Source organism: Solanum verrucosum, unplaced genomic scaffold, assembly GCF_900185275.1.
Source record: "Solanum verrucosum unplaced genomic scaffold, falcon-dt-bn FXZP01000064.1, whole genome shotgun sequence".
Classification (NCBI taxonomy): Eukaryota; Viridiplantae; Streptophyta; class Magnoliopsida; order Solanales; family Solanaceae; genus Solanum; species Solanum verrucosum.
Genome location: NW_026020144.1, coordinates 2,322,054 through 2,342,227, shown reverse-complemented (window position 1 = coordinate 2,342,227; position 20,174 = coordinate 2,322,054). Strand labels below are relative to the sequence as shown.

The following is a 20,174-nucleotide window of genomic DNA, read 5'->3' as shown; positions in this document are numbered from 1 at the left end:
TCTGTATAAAATTGATCAAATAGATACATTCGTCTTATATAGCGTCCTATGAAAATTTTGTGTCATAAGTAGCGTCCTACATGTATTATCCTATGTATGACGAATGTGCCTATTAATTCAACTTTATATAAGTTTAAGTGTGTACTTGGACAAACTCAAAATTGAAAGACATAAATATCTGCTGGAGCCAAGTTAAAAAACATATTATTACATTGTGCTAAATTTAAATAGCATAATGCACAAATACATCTTTCAATTTCATTTTATCTAACATCTATGTCCTCTAATTTTAGATATACATAAGTAGACACTTAAATTTGTATAAAATTTAATATGTAGACACACACATCTCCGACGTGGTATAATACACATAAGACATCAAGTAGGACACAAAGTTGTCATATAAAACATCATGTAGGACACAAAATTGTCATATAAGACATCATGTAGGACAAATGTATCTATGTTTAATTGTGTACAAATTTAATTGACTACTTATGCACACCCAAAATTGAAAAACATAATTGCAAGCTAAAGTTAAGTTAAGAATCATATTTATGTATTATGTCAATTTAAATTTAGTTGATCTTAATACTCCCTCTGTCCCTAATTACTTGTCCACTTTTGAATTGATACACTTATTAAGAAAACAATAATTGATAGAGTAAGTTTACTATTTTACCTCTATTAATTATGAAGTGAATGAATTAAAAACTTGAGATTTTCAAGAAATTCTATATTTTTCAAAGTAATAAATTAAGGATATAATAGAGAAAAAAAATTTGTCCCTTTTTTATCTATCAAAATGGACAAGTAATTAGTTACAGAAAGAGTACCAATATGGAATTTGCCGAAAAGCTTCTTAACATAAAAATATCTTATGGTGTTTTATTTTTATTTTTTTATTTGGCTATTGATTTATTTTTTTGTATATATATATGAGAGAGAAATAGGTGTGTGTAGTTCTCACTCTGCTCTTCAGATATAGAGAGAGAAAGAAGTGCGTGAGTGTATGAATTAATTTTTCTTCCATTTATTTTATTTTTTGGCAGAATTTGCATGACATTCGGTTGAAAAAGGACCTCAAGCTCACCTTTTTGTGCTTCTTCTTCTTCTTCCATTTCTCGTCAGGTATAATCAGAGTCGGCTTCCGCCGCCGTGGGTGGCGGAGGGTTTACCTGTGTTTTTTTTTTTACTTTTGCTTGTGAATTTGGGGTTTTGTTTGTTTATTTGCTGTGTTTTATGTGTTTTTCTGTGAGTTTAGTTTATGTGCTGTGTATGGTGTAGGTTTGACATGTTTCTGATTATTTTTTTTGATTTTTTTTTGTAGTTTTTTAATTACTGTGTTAGCTGTTATAGTGGAGTTGTTGGATCTGTTGATTGTTTGTTATATGCGTTGGTGATTTTTATTTTGTTTGTGTTAATCTAAGGCTAAATATTAGTAGTACTTGATTTGGGATTTCCGTCATAACTACTTTGACTTGCTGTAATTTGACTGAGTATCTATAGAAACAACCTCTCTACGCGAGGAAGGGCTAAGGTCTAGGTACACCATTTGGGAGATGTCAATGGCTATGTTGTTGTTGTTTTTATGTTGAATTACTCTCGAATTAGGCTGAATAGCTGAAATGAACTTGGATAGGGCTGAATAGATACAAATGATTCTGTAGTTGATTGAGTGGCAGCAGATTATTCTGTACAGGGTGTGTTAAATTTGTGATGGCTTAGGGGAAGTTTAGTTTTTTTTTTCTTTCCAATATTTCTAATCTTGTAGTCCCTAATTGAAGTAGAAAATTACGAAAAGATTGTTCTTATTCTTGAATCACCTCTCTATTGTTGGTAGATCATGAGTCAAGCAGCAGGAGGCTACCCCGGCTAAGGTTATGTTTGGTGATTTTTGTTGGTCTACCACCTAACTTGTACTTCTTCCAGACTTTGACCTTATGATAGTTCTTTTTCTCTTTAAATGATGAATAATGAAAATTTGTTTTGAGAAAGTTTATACTCAAAAGGATGAATTTTGCACTTAAAAAAAGAAGAAAGCATAGTAACTAATTTTGCTGCGATTTGCAGTTTATATAGAAGCCATGTTTTGATAAGTTGAAATCAAAGAAGTTTGCAATAGTGTTTGTTTATCAAAAAGAGTTGCGAGTACCTTTGTATTTGAATTATTACTTGATAAAAATAGTTCCTTTGTGCTTGAAAGCAAGTGAACGCAATGTGGTTCTATAAAAACATAGGCTAGAAGTGTGGAATGCATGACACTAATTTACCCTACGTTAATTAATGAATGTGATATTTTTTTTTTTTTGTGCGATATACCTTAGCACTTCAAGTCTACTTTACCTTAAATTAGTAGAAGTCTTGAGCATTTTTTTATTTGAGGTCTTGTTGCATTCTATGAAAACATGGCAAACTGCAAACTACAAGTTTTATAGTGCAAGCGTATGTGCTTGCAGTGAAAATTGATCCCTATTTGGTGGGGAGTCTTGGTGGTTGAATGCTATATGATATGTCAATTTTTTTTATAGGTAATGTGAATATTTTGTGTTCTTGCTGCTCTGATTCTTGTACTTTCATGAATTAGCTGGTAACTCCTGATAAAAAAGATCCCTAGTGAAAGATGCATTGAGCATTCTTCATATTACTTATTAGGATCTCGTCCCAAATCTATTGCCAAGTTGTCTTCTAAATACAGAGTAATACCTAATTACCTATCATGTCGTGAGAATCTGCACTTTACTTTTATACTTGCTGATGCATCTGATTCTTGAAAGTGGACAACTTGATAAAATGATATGTGTTTATTGACAATACCTGATGGGGGTTTCTGGACCTGTAATAACTCAGTCGCCTTTAGCAATTTACTTTAGGCAAGTTTTCTGCCTCTCAATTTCGTTATCCTCTTTGACAAAACATATAAATGTTGATCGGGGAAGCATATTAGACTGCGACATTATCTTTCTTTGATATCGATGGTAAATTGTTTTGTAATTGGGAAAAGCCTATCTGGGATTAGGCAATATGTTTGACTTTTTGTCTTGTAGTGATTCTTATAGAAGCAATAAACTGCGTGTAGAGATTTTTGTTACAAATCTTAAGTGTTTTATTCAAATAAAAGGCTGGTTACAACATTCTTGCTTACCAAAGCCAATTCCCCTTGTCTGTTTATGTCGGCAGTTTGTCTGTGAGAAAAACATCTGCATTGCTACATGGGTAAATTAACTATTAACAATCTGTTACTTGTTTAATTAATCATTTTTTCAGGTAAAGCTCAAGTAAGAGACGAATTATAGTAGCATTCACCATGTTTCGTCGCAAGAACCACTCTAATAGTGAACAGGGGGTTGAGGACCAGCAGCACAAGGTAACCAATAGTCCTGTTGTTTATCTTTGTATGTTAATATCCTCTTGCTTTCAATTAGATTATAGATTGGATTTCTCATGTATTTATGATTCTACATTTTTAGGGAATTGTTTTCTTATCATTGTCTCTGTGGAAGAGGTGTTGGTGTTCTGTGCACGTGTAGTCCTTGCATATTAATGCTTATCCTTACTATTTGGTATACCCTTTGTATACAATTGTTTTGGCCATGTTCTGTGCATGCATTGTCCTTGCATATTAATACTTATCCTTACTTTTTGGTATACCCTTTGTATACAACTGTTTTGGCCATGTTTATGAATCAAAATATTTTACTTTATCAGAAAAATTAATACTTATCCTACGAATGTTTCACGAAAGATGATTGAATCCTCTTGATGCTGCATGGCGAGGATGATAAATATAGAGTGAATTTTTCAAGCATTGGCTTATGTTAGCTTGTTCTTATCCTGTATAAGCTCTTAGAGGTTGCGTGTCTTTTTTTTTTTTAGGTTAAGGAGCTTAGGGCTTCCCTGGGGCAACTCTCAGGGCGCAGCGCACAGTTCTGCACTGATGCATGTTTAAAAAGGTATTTGGAAGCACGGAACTGGAATGTAGATAAAGCAAAGAAGATGTTGGAGGAGACGCTTAAATGGAGATTATCGTTTAAACCTGAAGAAATTCGCTGGGTAAGGGAACAATAGATTTGCACTAATGTGGTTATCTCTTGTTGTTTGCACTAATGTGGTTATCTTTTGTTGATAACTTGTTTGTTTATCAGAGCTACATATCGAACAAAAAAAAGCTTGTTAGTGAGAGCTAGAATGAAAAATCTAGTTGGAAAATTATTATATTTTATATTAGTGGTGTTCGAACCAGCTTGCTCGCACCTCAACTAGTCTATGGGGTGAACTATCCAGTCCATAAGCATAGTACCAAGGTCCTGCCACCAAGGTTACAGCTGGTGGGCGCGCACCTACTGTTGTAACTGGGATTCAAACTTGGGATCTCCATGTTTTGACTTCCATGCCTCAACACTGGGCCACTTCCTTGAGGACATAAGAGGTCACACTAATAACCATGACCAGTTTTAATATTGAAATATAAGCAGTATGAGTCTTTTGCAATGTTGTGTGGATATTCTAAAGGAGATACTGGAACTGTACTGACCACTCGACAATCAATTTGCCTTACCATTCTATGCTCTGCCAATTTCATATTTAGGCCTCTGCAGATCCAATTTCCTGTAAAATATTATACTAGTTTACAATTGCTTATGCTGACCATGAAATGGTGTTGCATTGTTAGAATGAAGTAGCGAAAGAAGGTGAGACTGGGAAGGTGTTTAAAGCAAATTTTCGTGACCGCCATGGCAGGACAGTCCTAATATTGCGGCCAGGAATGCAGGTAATGTACAAGCAAGTTGATATCTTCAAAAACTTTTCTTTTGATATTTTTAATTCCTATTCCATTTTGTGAAATTCTTAAAATTGTTGCTCATATTTGCAGAACACAGCAGCACTAGACAACCAGATGAAGCATTTGGTGTATCTAATCGAGAATGCCATTTTTAATCTGCCAGAAGGTCAAGAACAGATGGCCTGGTTAATTGACTACACTGGATGGTCTATAACCAATAATGTTCCTGTAAAATCTGCTCGCGAGACCATCAATATTTTGCAAAACCACTACCCTGAGAGACTCGCTGCAGCACTTTTGTACAATCCACCGCGACTTTTTGAAACATTTTGGAGGGTTTGTTTTTAGTCCTCTTTGTTTTTCTTACCTCCTCCTGCTAGTTGAACAAACCTAGCTCATCTTTTTTTTACTTTTCCAGATTGTCAAATACTTTATGGATCCCAAAACATTTCAAAAGGTCAAGTTTGTGTATCCAAAGAACAAGGATAGCGCGGAACTGATGAAGTCATACTTCGACGTGGATAATCTTCCTACTGAGTTTGGAGGAACAGCGACGACACTGAATTATGATCACGAGGAGTTCTCAAGGCAAATGGCTCAAGATGATGTGAAGGTCGCCAAGTTTTGGGGTAAGGACAAACACCCCCCTGGTCCCGGTGGCAATGATAGTTACTCTGCAGTAGAAGTTGCTCCAGAACCTTAATCTCTTGCTCTACCAGCCACTGCCTGAGCTTAAATGATTGCTCCACTGACAAAGTTCAGTCTCTTATATGCCTAACTAAGTTTAAATAAATAATGAGGGATGTAAGATCATGTTCTCAGACATTAGCTTGTTTCAGATGAACTTTGATTGTAGGTTGTATTTTGATTTATGCAGAAATCAAAAAGTACTAAATTTTTAAGCATTTCCTATTCCCCCCTCTACCTCTTTAACTTCTTTATTTCAAAAAGTTTGTTAGATGTATGCAGATTTTACTCTTGACGCTTCGTGGTAGAGGTTGTTAGATTTGTGGTTGTTAAAATCTGTGGTAGAGGTTGTTAGATTTGTCTGTTAAAATCTTTGGCCTTCGTTAGTTGAAGTTGTGTCATGTCTTGTATCAATCTTCCGTCTATAGTTGGGCAAACATTTCCAATACACTTCAACATCTACTATTTACATAATTTATTATAATATTGCACACCCCATATATTGAGTCATAAGGACAAGCTGTACTGATTAAATGAGACACCATATATTATCATTGCTTAAAAGGCACAAATACCAGGCTATAAGGTTCTCTCATATGAAAATCCGTCCTATTTTTTGTCAAAATAAATATTTACACATTAAATAACAATCTCAACATGATATAATGTTACCTAAAACCACATATGTCCATACAGCTTTAGCAACTGTTGCACTCCTCAGCACCAAAATGCAGTAAACAGATTACACATGAAAAAAGAAAATGGTTAGCAACGTCGAAAATGTCTAAAAAGTACAATATATTCTTAAAACAAGTATCTGTCTTTTGTTAGCCTTTATATGTATACTATGTAACTACATAAGGCGCCTTCTTAAGTTTCGTGTAGTACGGACTAATAAACCAACTCCTACTCCAACTCCTACACAAATGCCAAGGCCAATCCCAACACCAACTCGGACCCCAGCATTGAACCAGGACATTTCTCCGTCTTCACCATCCATAAGTTCTGTTCGTCCCCAGTACATGCTGTTGTAGTCTTCTTCGCTTTCTGGTTTGTAGTTTCTGTTGTATTCTGTTACCTGTGAAACACAAAATGAACTTCAGAAGCTGTGCAGTTACCATCACGTAGTTACGCGTCTGAGAAGCTGTGGGATTCATCTAATTAATTGCAGCTGTTGAACTTACTTTGTGGTTCAAAATAAATAAGTACTAAAGAATTACTAAAACCAACCACTGCCATGATAATATGTTTCAATCGAAACGACACAGAAAACTTAATAATCAGAAACTGTAGAGTGTAGATGAACTGCAACTAATTTTTGTCAACTTCAAAATTAAAGCAGCACATAGGCAATACTTACGCATGAGCTGAAAATTTCAAACTTTGGATTTACTTTTAAGAAAGGTCAACTTGAGTTTGGAACAACGTTGACGTATAACAAGCTAATATGCGTCATGTAATGGATTGGATATCCCAAAAGAAACAAATGTCATTAAGGTTGTCATATGGAGTGCAAAAAAAATGTAAGAACAAAACTGGATGGCACTATCAATCACACAACATCGGAGCAAGGAGCCAAGTGATATCATCAGAAGCAAAATTCATATATCATAGCATTTCTAAAGTTAATCATGAAAGATGGATAGCACGTGACGAATTCACACTCAATTATCTACATGAGAATATTCACACATGGATGAAAGATGGATGGCCTTAGATTTTTGCAGCTGACACTTCAATATTGTCCAACTGAGAGACAATTGGGAGGAAGTTTTCTCAAAAGAGCTACAAATGCTCGGTAACAATGGAAAATTAACAAAAGATAGGTTACAATGGAAGAAAAAAATCCATACATGTGATAACTACTAGTAGAGGATTTTGTTTTAGACTCGTTAGAGAACTTTTAATATTATTATTATAATTTCAATATATATTGGACATATTTCTCACTTTTATTTTATTTAATATGATGATGATATGAAATGAGCTCAAATGAAAAATTGAGGATTCATATAGCTGACGTTGACTTGTTTGGGACTGAGTCATAGTTATTATTGTTGTATTCCATCTGACATTTAGTTTCGAGATAAATACACATTCAGACCACCTACAAAAAAGTCCATCTAATTTATGGAGATTATGACGGAAGAACCTATTCTAATTAGCTCAAAGTAGACACCGGAATGGTCAAGTACTCTTGATGAGCTGAAATGGAATGAAAATGAGAATAAGATGGCAGCCCATCTAGTTGCCATCCTGATGAAAAACTCCCATGCATGCCAGTTTCTAGAAGGTAGGGACAATGCAATAAGAAAGAATGAGAAATTATATATTAAACAATTACTTAAAAGTATGAGCTGCCCATACCCTCTGACATGTTTAGGATAAGATTCTATTTCCAGTGTCAGGTAGTTCTCCTTAAAGATGCGAACTTTTTGTAGCTCGCAACAAAATTAAATAAACATGTTTCATGGTATGAAACATTATGAAGCTAGATGCAATGGTAGAGTAAACCATGACGACTGACGAGTTGTCAGGGTCATGTTTTTACTGATTAGTCCCCACTCTGTCAATGGAATACCATTAATGTAGTTACCTTTGGTTAGAAGACATATATTTTGAAGGTGTCTGTGCAATCAATAATAACAATTCTGAGGAAAGAGCTGTGTATAAGATATCATGCATTACTTCTTGATAGATCACCAACAAGGAAAAGAGACGTAAACATTTTGGGGCTTAACGTATAAGAATTTTTTAAATACAATTCGCACAAATGAAATTGTGTATAGTGTACCCCTGTTGTCATTTGAAAAAGAAAAATTGTAGAAATGTTCAAGTCACTTTAGCTGATCATTTGTGCAGTCCTAACCTAAGTTGTTCGGACTCTCCAAAAATGTTGCCGCACCTATGTCAGATCCTCCAAAATTACACTACTTTTGAAGGACCTGACACGCACCTAGTGACAGTTTTGAAGAGTCGGAGCAACATAGGCTCTAACCATTAGGAAACTTTCAAAGATGACAAGCCCCAATGTATTTTTAAAAGTCTCTTTTCCCACTTTCAACTTTTTCAGCTTGTTTTCACAACTAAAATAACTTCACATTCAGTTTGAATCAAAGAGGAAGACAGATCCCACAACATTTTTAGGTCTCTCGAAAAATATCAGAAAGACACTAAATAAACTGAAGGCAATGATGTTGATTGTCTCATTCCACCTATTGGTTAACTATGTAAGGAGTTTGGCTGTAAGCATATGCCATATCAACCATTTTGCATGTTTAAGATTTCGATTACATAAGAAAAAAAGGTCTGAGGAACAAATAATACCTGCAGATCATGTCCAGATGAGACTTCTTTATGCTGTTCAGATGTGTCATGCTCCGGAATGGAGTCTAACATACCCTTTCTTTGGTGCTTCTTCCTGTGATTTAGCTGCAAAGTCTTAGTTAAGATGATAGGTGTACCAGCGAAGCAACCGGTAACATAGACTTCAATTGTCGGTGACAATGATTCAGAACCCACAATGTGTTTTCCCTTCAGAAATCCCGTGCCAGCACTCATAACTGATTCACAGTTCATGCTCCATCTCCTAAGACAGTTTTGAGAATCATTGATGTTGGCCATCTCCAAAGTCCCAGAGAGAAAAAGATCATCTTTATACGAAACCTCAAAGTTCACACTCCCAGTCACTCTTATACTATCTGTGCTCACAAATGTAGCTTCTTCAGCTTTCTTATCAACACGGCCCCTTCGAAGAAAGCAAGAGGCTCCTTCTGAGTACACAGAACATCTTTTACCATTTACTTCAAGCAGCGTATCGGGGCTTAGAGGGATATGGTTAAGCGTAAGACTTTCTGGGGTTGAATCATCGACCATAAAATTGCTGATTCTGATGTAAAAAACTCTAATATCAAACCAAGATAACGATAATTTCCCACAAGATTGGTAAGAGGGGTGCCTTATAACTTGAAGACCAGGATCAGCTGGTTTTCCATTGCTTAGAAACTCACGTGAATTCTCCATGTATCGTAGCTGCTTATCCCTCACTAAAATCCTTCACCATGTACTCATATAACAAGAACATGATCATAGAACCGTAAATCTGGCACCCCCGTAGGCCTAGGAACCGTGTTTCAATTCAAATCCCTACTCAACACGGTGCCTTCACGAGTATCTTGATCTGGCTGACAACATACATCCATTCATTTTCCAATCAGACAATCATATAGCACTAATAGTTTGTAAAGAAAACAAAACAAGAACCGTAACCGAAACCGAAGGCATAAATGGACATGAAGATTTTGTCAGGTACCACAAAAAACCAGAATTCCAGGAACAGAATACCTTGATACAAGGAACAGAAAAGACAGAATCAAGGCTATAAAAAGAATACTACACTACCTTACAAAAAGGATTAAAAGGTAATTTATTCCAAACATAGAGGGGATCACACGAACAAGAAACATAAAGATTCACAAAAAAAGAAAAAAGCTTCATATGAATTACTCACAAATTGTTTTGTTTTTAACCAAAAATTGCATCAAAACAACATTATCCACAAATTTATCATTAATCTTGTTTTAAACAAAAGAAAGGTGAAAACACATAATAATCAAAATCAAACACAACCCCACCTGCAGAACCATGGATTAGAAGTTTAAAAAGTAATAAAGATTGAATCTTTTTCTACCTTTTCACCTCTTTCACTCCCAAAATTATGCTATAAAATTGCATCAGAACAATATTATCCACAAATTCATCACTAATCTTGTTATTAAAAAAAAAGAAAGGTGAAAACACAAAATAATCAAAATCAAACACAACCCCACCTGCAGAACCACAGATTAGAAGTCTAAAAGGTGATAAAGATTGAATCTTTTTCACCTCCTTCACTCCCAAAATTATGCTATAAAATTGCAAGCCATCAAGAATAAATACCCCTAACTCAAATTCTTAATACAGACAAAAGGTGAAATCTTTTTCAACCTAATAAACTTACAAAGGTCAAATCTTAAATCCACAACCACAAGCTCACCTTCCCAAATTGTGCAAAATTATCTATCAAATCACTTACAAAATTCCAATGAAGGAGCTTGCTCCCTTTGATTGCCTTTCTCCAAATCTTGTGGCCCAAAATAAAGTACAGTGATGCTGCTTTTTGGAGTCTTCCTCCCAACAAATCAGCTTTTTTTCTCGATGTGTGTATGTATATAATATGTATGTGTGTGTATATAGACTTTAAATAAATCAGAAAAAGTTTATTTGACAAAAAATATCCAATCAGTAAGTTCATACAAAATAAAAAACAATATTGACCACCAAAAGGATGTGGCCTCCTTTAATTTCAAGTTTTGGATTCCGCCTTAGATATGAAATTGTTTTTGATAGAAAATATTTTTCTCGAAGTTAATCTGAATTAATTTAACTTTAATATAAATATCAAACATGATTCGGAAGCCAAAAAAAAAAATATTGATAGTGATTTTGAAGGGGTGTGACTCATAGATCTTGAATTAGAATTGAACCTTATCTGATAAGGGGATTATTTTTAAAAATTATTTTTACTAGGTCGGCATCTTTAATTTAATTGAAAGTGATATTTAGGTTGAAGAATGTAGATTTTGACCAACTTTGAACCTAGACCACATCTCTATTTTTATTTAGTGTTCGATCTCTATATTAGAGTTTGATTATTTCAGATTCACATTATGTAGGATCTCATTCAAAAGAGGTGTTCCCTATTAAAAAAAAATTATACTTAAAATTCGAATTCGAAACATCTAATTAAAAGCTAAGCAATCATATCCGCTACACCACTAAGCAGACCACGTCTACTGTTGAATTTTGAGTGTATTATTTAATTGAATTGAAGAAAAGGACAAACTTACTAACTTACTAACTTACCCTTGGTCAATTTTTTTGAAAAAAGTACTAGCTATTTAAATATGTAATGTTTACCTTATTTAAATTTTAAAAATTAATTTATTTCGTGAAACCCCACTTATCATAGTGGCAAGCAATAAAGATACAAAGCTATTAATATGGGTTTGCGATGTAATGGTGAAAATGTTTCACTTAACTAGAAGTAATAGGCCTTTCAATATGTCGGTCATATTTAGTTGAGATTTTAATATAGTCATTGAACACCGGGTGGAAAATAAAAAAAAGAAAAAAAAAAACAAAGCTATTTTTTGTGGTTGACAAGTGTTGATCCCTTATATTTATTAGAAACTACTTAATTACATAAATATTCTTATCATATTTACTGATTCCCCCTATAGCTTGAAATAATTGCATTTCATCTCACTAATTAATAATTTCATACTAGTTTTCAAGTTAGATATGTACATGTTTTTTTTTTGCTACAAGATATACTGAAATAAGGAGAGAGGCGAGTAAGATTTGTTTAAGTATCTCAAATGCATGCAAAACACACCAGAAACATGTATCTAGGATACCATACACGCAAGTGGGATATGAGACCGGCGAGCGAGATTTGTCTATGTATCTCAAATACATGTGAATCCACTTGGATGCAGTATCTACAACGAATTACACTTGATTTTGACCCAATGTATTCCATAGATACATGTATCTTGAAGTATTTAGACGCACCAAAATCCGATAAGATTTGTAATATTATAAACTAACGTATATCTAAATAATTAACTTCCAAACTAACGAAATTTCCGTATGTCATAAAGACATGAAGGGGCAAGTGTTGGATCAATTTATTGGACATTAGCTCGAAAGTTAGATGACAAAGCCCAACTACTTTATTTACTTTAGTGGGCTACTAGCTGATGGTCATAAATGGTTAATATTCCGAATCTGTTTTTCCATAATGGGCTAAAGTAGGGGTTTAATAGCTAAATTCCGGTGGGTCATAATTAATTGAGCTCCCGACACATTGCGTCCCGCTATCGGATACATTCTTCAACGTCCTGATATATCATGTTTCGCTTTCAAATACATCATTCAGCGTCTCGATAGATTGATTTGTGTATTAATGACCAACTCAAACTTAAACGGGTTAGATAGTTATTTTTGTCACTCTTAACCCAAACCAATCTTCTATCTCCAACTAGGGATGTGCATATATCGGGTAAAATCAATAACTTGATTCGAAAAAATGTTATTAATTCATTGGTATGGAACTATTGATTTAACGATTTTGTAAGATTGATAGTTTATTGGGGTAAAATTATTATTTTTTAAATATTATTTTATTGTTTATAAATCCAAATTCTAAGGCTGAAAAATTCATTGGTCATACATTGCCTAGTGTCTATCTCATCACTAATTCTTGTGGGGGGGCAATATGCTATCAATGTATCCAAAATGTCAAATAATTGTTTTCTTTGTAATATTTTTAATGGTAGGATTTTGTATAACAATAAAAATACATTTAGTGTAATTTTATAAGCGAGTGAATTTTTAAAAAGAAAAAATAAAATATGTGCAAATTTATTTTTATCTTTATAAAATAGATAAATTATTTCTGACTTGTTATAGCTGTACCAACTTAGAAATGAAAAGTACAATTTCCTTATAATGATGTTATCTGTCTGAATATTAATAACGTTATAGCAAACTAATGTCATAAAAACATTTTACACATATACTTTAGGATAAAAAACTCAAATATGAATTCACAAATTCGAAAACAAATATAAATTAGAAATTATTTAATAGTTGATTAAAATATAAGTTATTAATACTTACGTAATTCTAACCGACTGAATTTGTAATGATGATACATGTCTTTTCATCTAATAATTATGTAGTTGCTATTGGTTTTGCTTTGTTCTCCCACTTGCTTAATGGTACTGTTTTTTAATTAAGAAAAAATCTTTTTTTTTGTCCCATTGATATTTCACATGTATATATAAACTAAAAATAGGCTCCTCTATCGAGACTCAACTTGCCACTAAATGCCTAATGAAACAAAGCTAGCAATATGCATGCACACACGAGTACATAATTGAATTATTGCTCTAAGTTTTTCAACTAAAGAGTTTATTGGTTTGGTAATAGACTCGGATCGACAAATTTAAAATTTAAATTTTATAATTTTTTTTATTAAATTTATCATATTTTTAAAATTATAAATTTGAGTTCGAAAAAGTATGATGCGACATCTTGATGTTACCATTTATCATCTGCCTATACTTTTAATATGTTGTAATATTGTTCATTTTGCGTTAAGTCAAACATAGTTTTCACCCACCCCATGTCATTCCAACATCTTATATGTGTTTTCCTTTTGTTATTGATATGAAATTTTGTTCACACACACCTAATTAGTCATCTCTCTCTCACTAAATTTCACGTGTCCATCCTCAAAGACTTTTGCTAATTTATAGTATTTATGATCTCTAAAGCCCACAATTTTTTTGCGCATGTGTTTTCAAGTTATGAGTAAAACCGGTTATATACCAACCTAAATATGAGCAAGGAGATTAAAATCTGGTTCTGTCATTATTTTGTCATTTTCATATTTATCTCGTCAAACTAATAACTTTGATATTAGTTGGACTAAAACAATTCAAAAAACTTAATTGTGATATATACTTGGGGGCAACCTTGCAATTTGTTTTTAAAAAAATAATATTTTATACCATATCATGTTTATATCAAGTCAATAGACATATAACACATTAAAATACAAAACTATAGTACTTAAATATGATTAATACACATTTTTATCTCACTAAATTATTTAATTATTATAAATTTATAATTAATAAAAAAATACTATCTAATACAAATAAATATTTAACATAAGACCCATTTTAAACCAATTTCTTATTTTTCAAAAAAATAAAATATCAAAACCCCACATGCGTCAAAGGCGACAGAAATGGTCAGACTGTGACACTGATCACTAAAAATACCCCACACCTTCATCACTTTTTTGTTATAAAAAAATTATTATGTGTCTGAAATTATTAATTTAATTAATTCAAATTTACATAATAATTTTATTTATTAAACTAGGGAAAAAGGTATGATATACCCCAATTTTGTCATTTGGAGCTGATATTCTCCTCGTTATGAAAGACTCATATATACCCTTACCGTTATACAAACAGCTCACATATACCCCTACCGTTACAAAATGAGCTCACATATACCCCTCATTTAACGGAAGTGAAAAAATTAGTTTTAAATTTATATTTTTTGACTTTTGATTTTTTAAAAAAATTATTTAGGGGCATATATGATTTTTCTAGCAAATTTCAAGGTATGTTATAATTTTTTCCGGACATAAATTATTTTTTGACTTCTTGATTATCATTATTTGAATTTCTTATTCTTATTTTATTTTTTTCTTTCATTTTAAAACTATTTTTTTGTTGCTATATTATAATTTAAAACTATTTTTTACGGATAATATTGTAATATTGTTTTTGTATTTGAAGAAAAAAATTGGGTCATCTATAATAAATTTTACAAGAATATTAGCGAAACTTAAATAAATTTGACCATCAAAATAATAAATCTAAATTAGTCATTGAAACAAAAAAAAAGTTAAAAATAATAATATATGTTTGAAGAGGATTAAATATATCCATATGGGATTATATATTTTTTAAATAATTTAAAAAATTAAATTTGAATTAATTTTTTTTACTTCTATTAGAGGAAAAAGAGTAAATGTGAGCCATTTGTATAACATTAGAAATATATATGAGCCATTTTCATAATAAGAGATATATCAATTCTAAATGATAAAATTAAGAAATATATCAGACCCTTATTAAACTATGAGATTTAGTGTTTCATATTGAAAATACTTCATTTTTATAATTTGAAATTAAAAGCTCTAGTCAAAAGTATAGAAACAAGACTTCTGTCAAACGTGTATATACGTTCACAAATAAGTTAAAAAAATTAAACGATAGCCCACGGTTTCCCACACTACCTCCATTTTAGTTTTGACTGACGTTGAAATTAACATGTGTTTGTACGTGATATAGGATAAATAAGGATATATTATTACTATTTATTCATTTTTTTATATGGAATAGTTAAATGATGGAAGTAAAATAATCTTGAAACTAAATAATATTCATAACTAAAAATGTATTATCTTTGTATATATGTTACATCTCATGAGTTTTAATTGAATTAATTATTTCACTTTTTATACGAGATAATCAGTCACATCATTATAATACTATAATAATAAAATTAACTAATATTATAATCAAATTCAAAATAACATAATTCAATAATTTATTCTTATTTCACGTACCAACGATTCCTAATATTATTTCCTTGACCATAGTACCCCCATTTGTCTCACTTCTTCTTTTTTCTTCCTTCCGCTTTGTTTCCTTCCACCTTATTATCTCTTCCCTTCTTTGCTAAACAGCTGGTCCAGCCAATTACAATTTGTACATATTATATATATATATATATAATATTTTATTTTTATTTTTTTTAATTCTAATGGAACTATTGTTTTCCATGTTGGCAGCAAAGAGGGGAAAATAGAAGGTTGAATGAATAGATAAGTCAAGAAAAAAGGAAATATTTGCTTTGTAGCTTCTAATATTTTTCATATATAATTGACTCTTGTTTTTTTTTTTCAACTCAAGTCTCTCTCTATGGTTTTGTATGAAAAGATGAAAGGTTTTGCTTAGCACCAAAAGAGCTAAACATATGAGTTATTTCTTATGATTATTGGCTCTACCATCTCACAAAAGTAAGTTATTCATTTCTTTTACTTTTTCTTATCATCTTTGCTTTGGGTATGTTGTGTCTTTAATCTTTTTGGTTAATTACTAGGGGGTGGGGGTACAAGATATATGCAAAACAGAGCAGCATACACCTTAAAGATTTTTTTTATTTTTTTTGAGTAATTTTCAAGATTGGATTTTCTTTATCATATATACTATTAAGGGTGTATAGATATATGCAAAAGAGAGCACCAAAAATATTAAAGATTTTGATTTTTTTTGTTTTTGAGTAATTTTCAAGATTGGATTTTATTAAGAGTGTATAATATATGCAAAAGAGAGCACCAAAAACTTTGAAGATTGAATTTTTAAGGTTATATATGCAAAAGAGAACACTAGAAACCTTAGAAATTGAATTTTTATTTAGTGGGTAGTTTCAAGATTGGATTTCAAGGTTATATATGCAAAGGAGAGGACTAGAAACCTTACAGATTGAATTTTTATTTTGTGGGTAGTTTCAAGATTGAATTTTTAAGGTTATATATGCAAAAGAGAACAATAGAAACCTTAAAAGATTGAATTTTTATTTTGTGGGTAGTTTTCAAGATTGGATTTTAAAGGTAATATATGCAAAAGAGAATGCTAGAAACCTTAAAGATTGAATTATTATTTTGTGGGTAGTTTCAAGATTGGATTTTTAAGGCTATATATGCAAATGAGAGTTAGAAACATTAAAGATTGAATTTTTATTTTGTGGGTAATTTCAAGATTGGATTTTTAAGGTAATAATATACAAAAGAGAACATTAAAAACCTTAGAGATTGAATTTTTATTTTGTGGGTAGTTTATATATGCAAAAGAAAACACTAGAAATCTTAAAGATTGGATTTTTATGTTGTGGGTAGTTTTCAAGATTGGATTTTAATTATCATATGTACAAAAAGAAAGCTCTAGAAACCTTAAACTTTGGATTTTTATTTTTTGGGGTAGTTTTCAAGATTGGATTTTGTTATCATATATATACTAAAAGAGAGCAGAATTTTTATTTCTTGGAATTTTTCAAGATTCTATTTTTATCATATTCTAATTTCTAAGCTTTTAAAATGACTAAATTAGTTTAGTGGATTGTCACAAAGATTGATGGGAAAGAAGAAAGTTGTGAAGAAAACAAAGGAGTTATCAGTAGCAATAACAGAATCATCAGCAATGAGTGGAGATTCACAACAACAAATTACTCCAAGAAAAAGAGGAAGACCAAGAAAGATTATTAGTATTGTTAAAGATGGTGAAGAAGAAGTTTCTGCTGAATTAAAGAAACTCAAAACAAATGAAGTTGAAGAATCACAAGGAGAAAACAAAAAAGAAGATGAATTTGAAGAGGAAAAAAAATTACAACCACAAAAGCAACAACAACAACAACCTACAAGGAGCAGAGCTAGAAGAAAAAGCAAACCAAGAAAGAGTTGCTAATTTAATTTTTTCGATCAACAATATTCCCACTTATCCTCCAACATGACTTGTATCGATCGATGGTGGTCGATGTGCTAAACCAGTTGAGCTACTAAAAATCAAGTTTCAAGAATCCCCCTTTTTCTTTTAGGTAATTTTTGAAACAAAGTAAATTTAATTTCATCTACTGGTTTTTGTTACTTTCCTAGTTTAATTCTTAGTGCTATTAGTTTTTAATATTTTTATTTTGGTGTTTAGTATGTCTATTTTAATTGTGAGAAACATTTTAGTTAGGGAGGAATTGGTTATTAGCTTTACACTCTGGATTGAATTGTGATATGACATGTTAATGACTTTTTGTGTTAAGTGTGATCTCCTTTCAAGAAAAATTGGACAAGTTCTGTATAGAGACCAATTCATGCAACATGCATTTGACTAATATGTGTATAGTCGTGTATAATCAGTATATAATTTATGTATATTAAACTTAAAAATACAGAGTTTTATTCATTAGAGTTTAATTTCTATATGCTAACAACTAGTGCTCGGATAAGCTCTGTAGAGACCAATTCATGCAACATGCACTTGATTAATATGTGTATAATTAGCGTATAATTTATGTATATTAACTTGAAAAAATAAGTAGTTTTTTTTTTTGTGTTAGAGTAAAGTTGTTTATAATAAGTGGGATTAGTAAGTTGATAATAAAATATATAATTTATTACTCCTATATAACATATTATTTATATAACTTTTTTTTTTTACCATCAACATAGGTTAAATTAAATTATTTTGGAATATTGCAAGTATTGTCACATTTTTTGCGGAAGAGATAGGATGCTAGTCTCTCATCTCCTCTCATCCTAAATGTAGTAGTTGTGTAGTTTCTTATTCTTTGATGTGTACTATTATCTCAAATTCTCAATGTCTTACTATTTTATTATTGTATTTTCTTGCATTTGTATTTTGATAACTTTTCTCTTGAATCGAGAGTATAATAGAAATAATCTTTTTATTTCATAAAGGTATGAATAAGATTTGTGTATATTTACCTTTTCAAACTCTTCAAAGTGTAATTATAAATTCATTATATAATTACACTGAATATATTGTTATGACAAGTATCTTGCACTCTAGTTTACTTATTTAGGTGATTCTTATTCTAAAGAGGGTGTTTAAATAAGAAGTTTCTTTTTATTTGCTTTTGCTAAAGAGGAAATTTGAGGTGATAATTGATATATTGTCAAAAAGTTTGTCCTTTTCATGATTTTGGTAGACGTGAGGTATTTTTCTTCTCTGTAATCTTTTGCAGTGATAGTATTATTTCATCATTTATTGGGTCTTCTGAATGGGCCAACCAACTTTTGTTTTTGACTTCAAAATATTTATATTCACACAATAAATAGGAAGGATTTGTTTTATATACTGCATGTATATATTATTTAACGATCGATGATGAATGATGTGTATTCTCACTTTAATTTGTAATTTTCACACTTAGAAGAAACTTATAATTTTGTTATGGAGTACTATGTAAGTAAAAAAAAAAAAATCGGAGGGTACGTAGTTAAATTATAGATAGAGGTGGAGCTAGCTTATATGTTACAGAATTTAGATGAATTCAATAGATTTTATTCTGATTTTGTATATTCAAAACTCCATGAAGATGCAAACGAGAAATTATATTACCAGTATAAAAAATTTATTTGTTCAAATGATAATTAGGTTCAAGATTAATTTAATCTATACTATATATTAATTCCATCAATATTATATTGAGTAGATCGGAATAAGATACATTTCCTTATTCTTTTTATCAGTTTGATGAATTTGGCTTTTTCTTTAGTCTTATAGGTGTAAGCTCGATTGAAAATAAAAATTCACTTACACGAAATTTAATCTCTAATTTTCTATACTATTGAAATTAACAAGAAAAAAGGTCTCTATTGTCGTAAACTAAAAAACATTTGCATATAAAAAACAAATAGTTTCTCACCTAAAATAATCCTTAATTGACTAGCGATCTTCGCTCAACGGATAATATAAGATAAAATGGCTAGAGCTCCTCTCCTAATATTTAAATGACATTCGCTTCTTTAAAAATATATTAAGAAATTTGTGAAATATCAATAAATATTTGATTATGAACTCATAATTATTGTCATCTATAACTCGAGGTTAACGCAAAAATTAATAAACTTCAAATTCTTAATCTGTCTATAATTAAAAAAATATGATTATAATGCATAACATATGCTGTTTCTTACGTTCTCAATTATTGTCGAAAATATTTGTTTTTTTCTAATGAGAAAGCGTTTCAATTTCCAGCAAAGACTGATTAGAATATTAGTATTACTTTTGCACATTAAACAAAAACAAATATATTTAGCTAAATTTGGTAACACAGCTTTATATATTTTTGAATGGGTGCTGATTTCTCTCTTTATGTATGTGATCTTCAAGTAATATCTCCAAATGTGCATTGACATGCTCCATCTATTCTGGTATTAATTGAATTTGTAAGGCAATATATTACTAAAAAAATACATTTAAGTACATAATTTGAA

At 31.1% G+C, this 20,174-nt stretch overlaps 3 protein-coding genes across 7 annotated transcripts; 2 read left to right on the top strand and 1 right to left on the bottom strand.

The window, feature by feature from the left end:
- The first annotated feature begins 960 nt into the window (after positions 1-960).
- Positions 961-5,686, top strand: LOC125827548 (uncharacterized). Its single transcript, XM_049506842.1, has 6 exons — positions 961-1,131; positions 3,268-3,367; positions 3,877-4,053; positions 4,673-4,771; positions 4,874-5,119; positions 5,202-5,686. The coding sequence occupies exons 2-6, from the start codon at positions 3,308-3,310 to the stop codon at positions 5,484-5,486; spliced, it is 867 nt and encodes a 288-aa protein (XP_049362799.1). The 5' UTR covers positions 961-1,131; positions 3,268-3,307; the 3' UTR covers positions 5,487-5,686.
- Positions 5,687-6,154: 468 nt separating this feature from the next.
- LOC125827547 (uncharacterized protein At1g01500-like) lies at positions 6,155-10,976 on the bottom strand. Of its 5 annotated transcripts, none has more exons than XM_049506838.1 (3): positions 10,506-10,976; positions 8,798-9,654; positions 6,155-6,548 (listed from the first exon to the last, which is right to left on the bottom strand). In XM_049506838.1, the coding sequence occupies exons 2-3, from the start codon at positions 9,491-9,493 to the stop codon at positions 6,324-6,326; spliced, it is 921 nt and encodes a 306-aa protein (XP_049362795.1). In that variant the 5' UTR covers positions 9,494-9,654; positions 10,506-10,976; the 3' UTR covers positions 6,155-6,323. The 5 variants fall into 5 exon arrangements, with proteins under 5 accessions (XP_049362795.1, XP_049362794.1, XP_049362797.1 ...); XM_049506837.1 differs by having other exon boundaries at positions 10,470-10,686; XM_049506840.1 differs by having other exon boundaries at positions 10,545-10,677.
- Positions 10,977-16,050: 5,074 nt separating this feature from the next.
- LOC125827549 (uncharacterized) lies at positions 16,051-17,931 on the top strand. The gene is made up of 2 exons (XM_049506843.1): positions 16,051-16,184; positions 17,280-17,931. The coding sequence occupies exons 1-2, from the start codon at positions 16,156-16,158 to the stop codon at positions 17,626-17,628; spliced, it is 378 nt and encodes a 125-aa protein (XP_049362800.1). The 5' UTR covers positions 16,051-16,155; the 3' UTR covers positions 17,629-17,931.
- Positions 17,932-20,174: the final 2,243 nt, after the last annotated feature.

What these genes read in the sequence shown, in the direction of transcription:
- LOC125827548 (XM_049506842.1), top strand. Translation starts at nt 3,308, where the DNA reads ATGTTTCGTCGCAAGAACCACTCTAATAGTGAACAGGGGGTTGAGGAC. An exon ending in AACCTGAAGAAATTCGCTGG is followed by an intron (nt 4,054 to 4,672) that starts GTAAGGGAACAA and finishes TTGCATTGTTAG; the next exon opens with AATGAAGTAGCGAAAGAAGG. An exon ending in TATTGCGGCCAGGAATGCAG is followed by an intron (nt 4,772 to 4,873) that starts GTAATGTACAAG and finishes TCATATTTGCAG; the next exon opens with AACACAGCAGCACTAGACAA.
- LOC125827547 (XM_049506838.1), bottom strand. Translation starts at nt 9,493, where the DNA reads ATGGAGAATTCACGTGAGTTTCTAAGCAATGGAAAACCAGCTGATCCT. An exon ending in CATCTGGACATGATCTGCAG is followed by an intron (nt 6,549 to 8,797) that starts GTATTATTTGTT and finishes TGTGTTTCACAG; the next exon opens with GTAACAGAATACAACAGAAA.
- LOC125827549 (XM_049506843.1), top strand. Translation starts at nt 16,156, where the DNA reads ATGATTATTGGCTCTACCATCTCACAAAA. An exon ending in GGCTCTACCATCTCACAAAA is followed by an intron (nt 16,185 to 17,279) that starts GTAAGTTATTCA and finishes AAATTAGTTTAG; the next exon opens with TGGATTGTCACAAAGATTGA.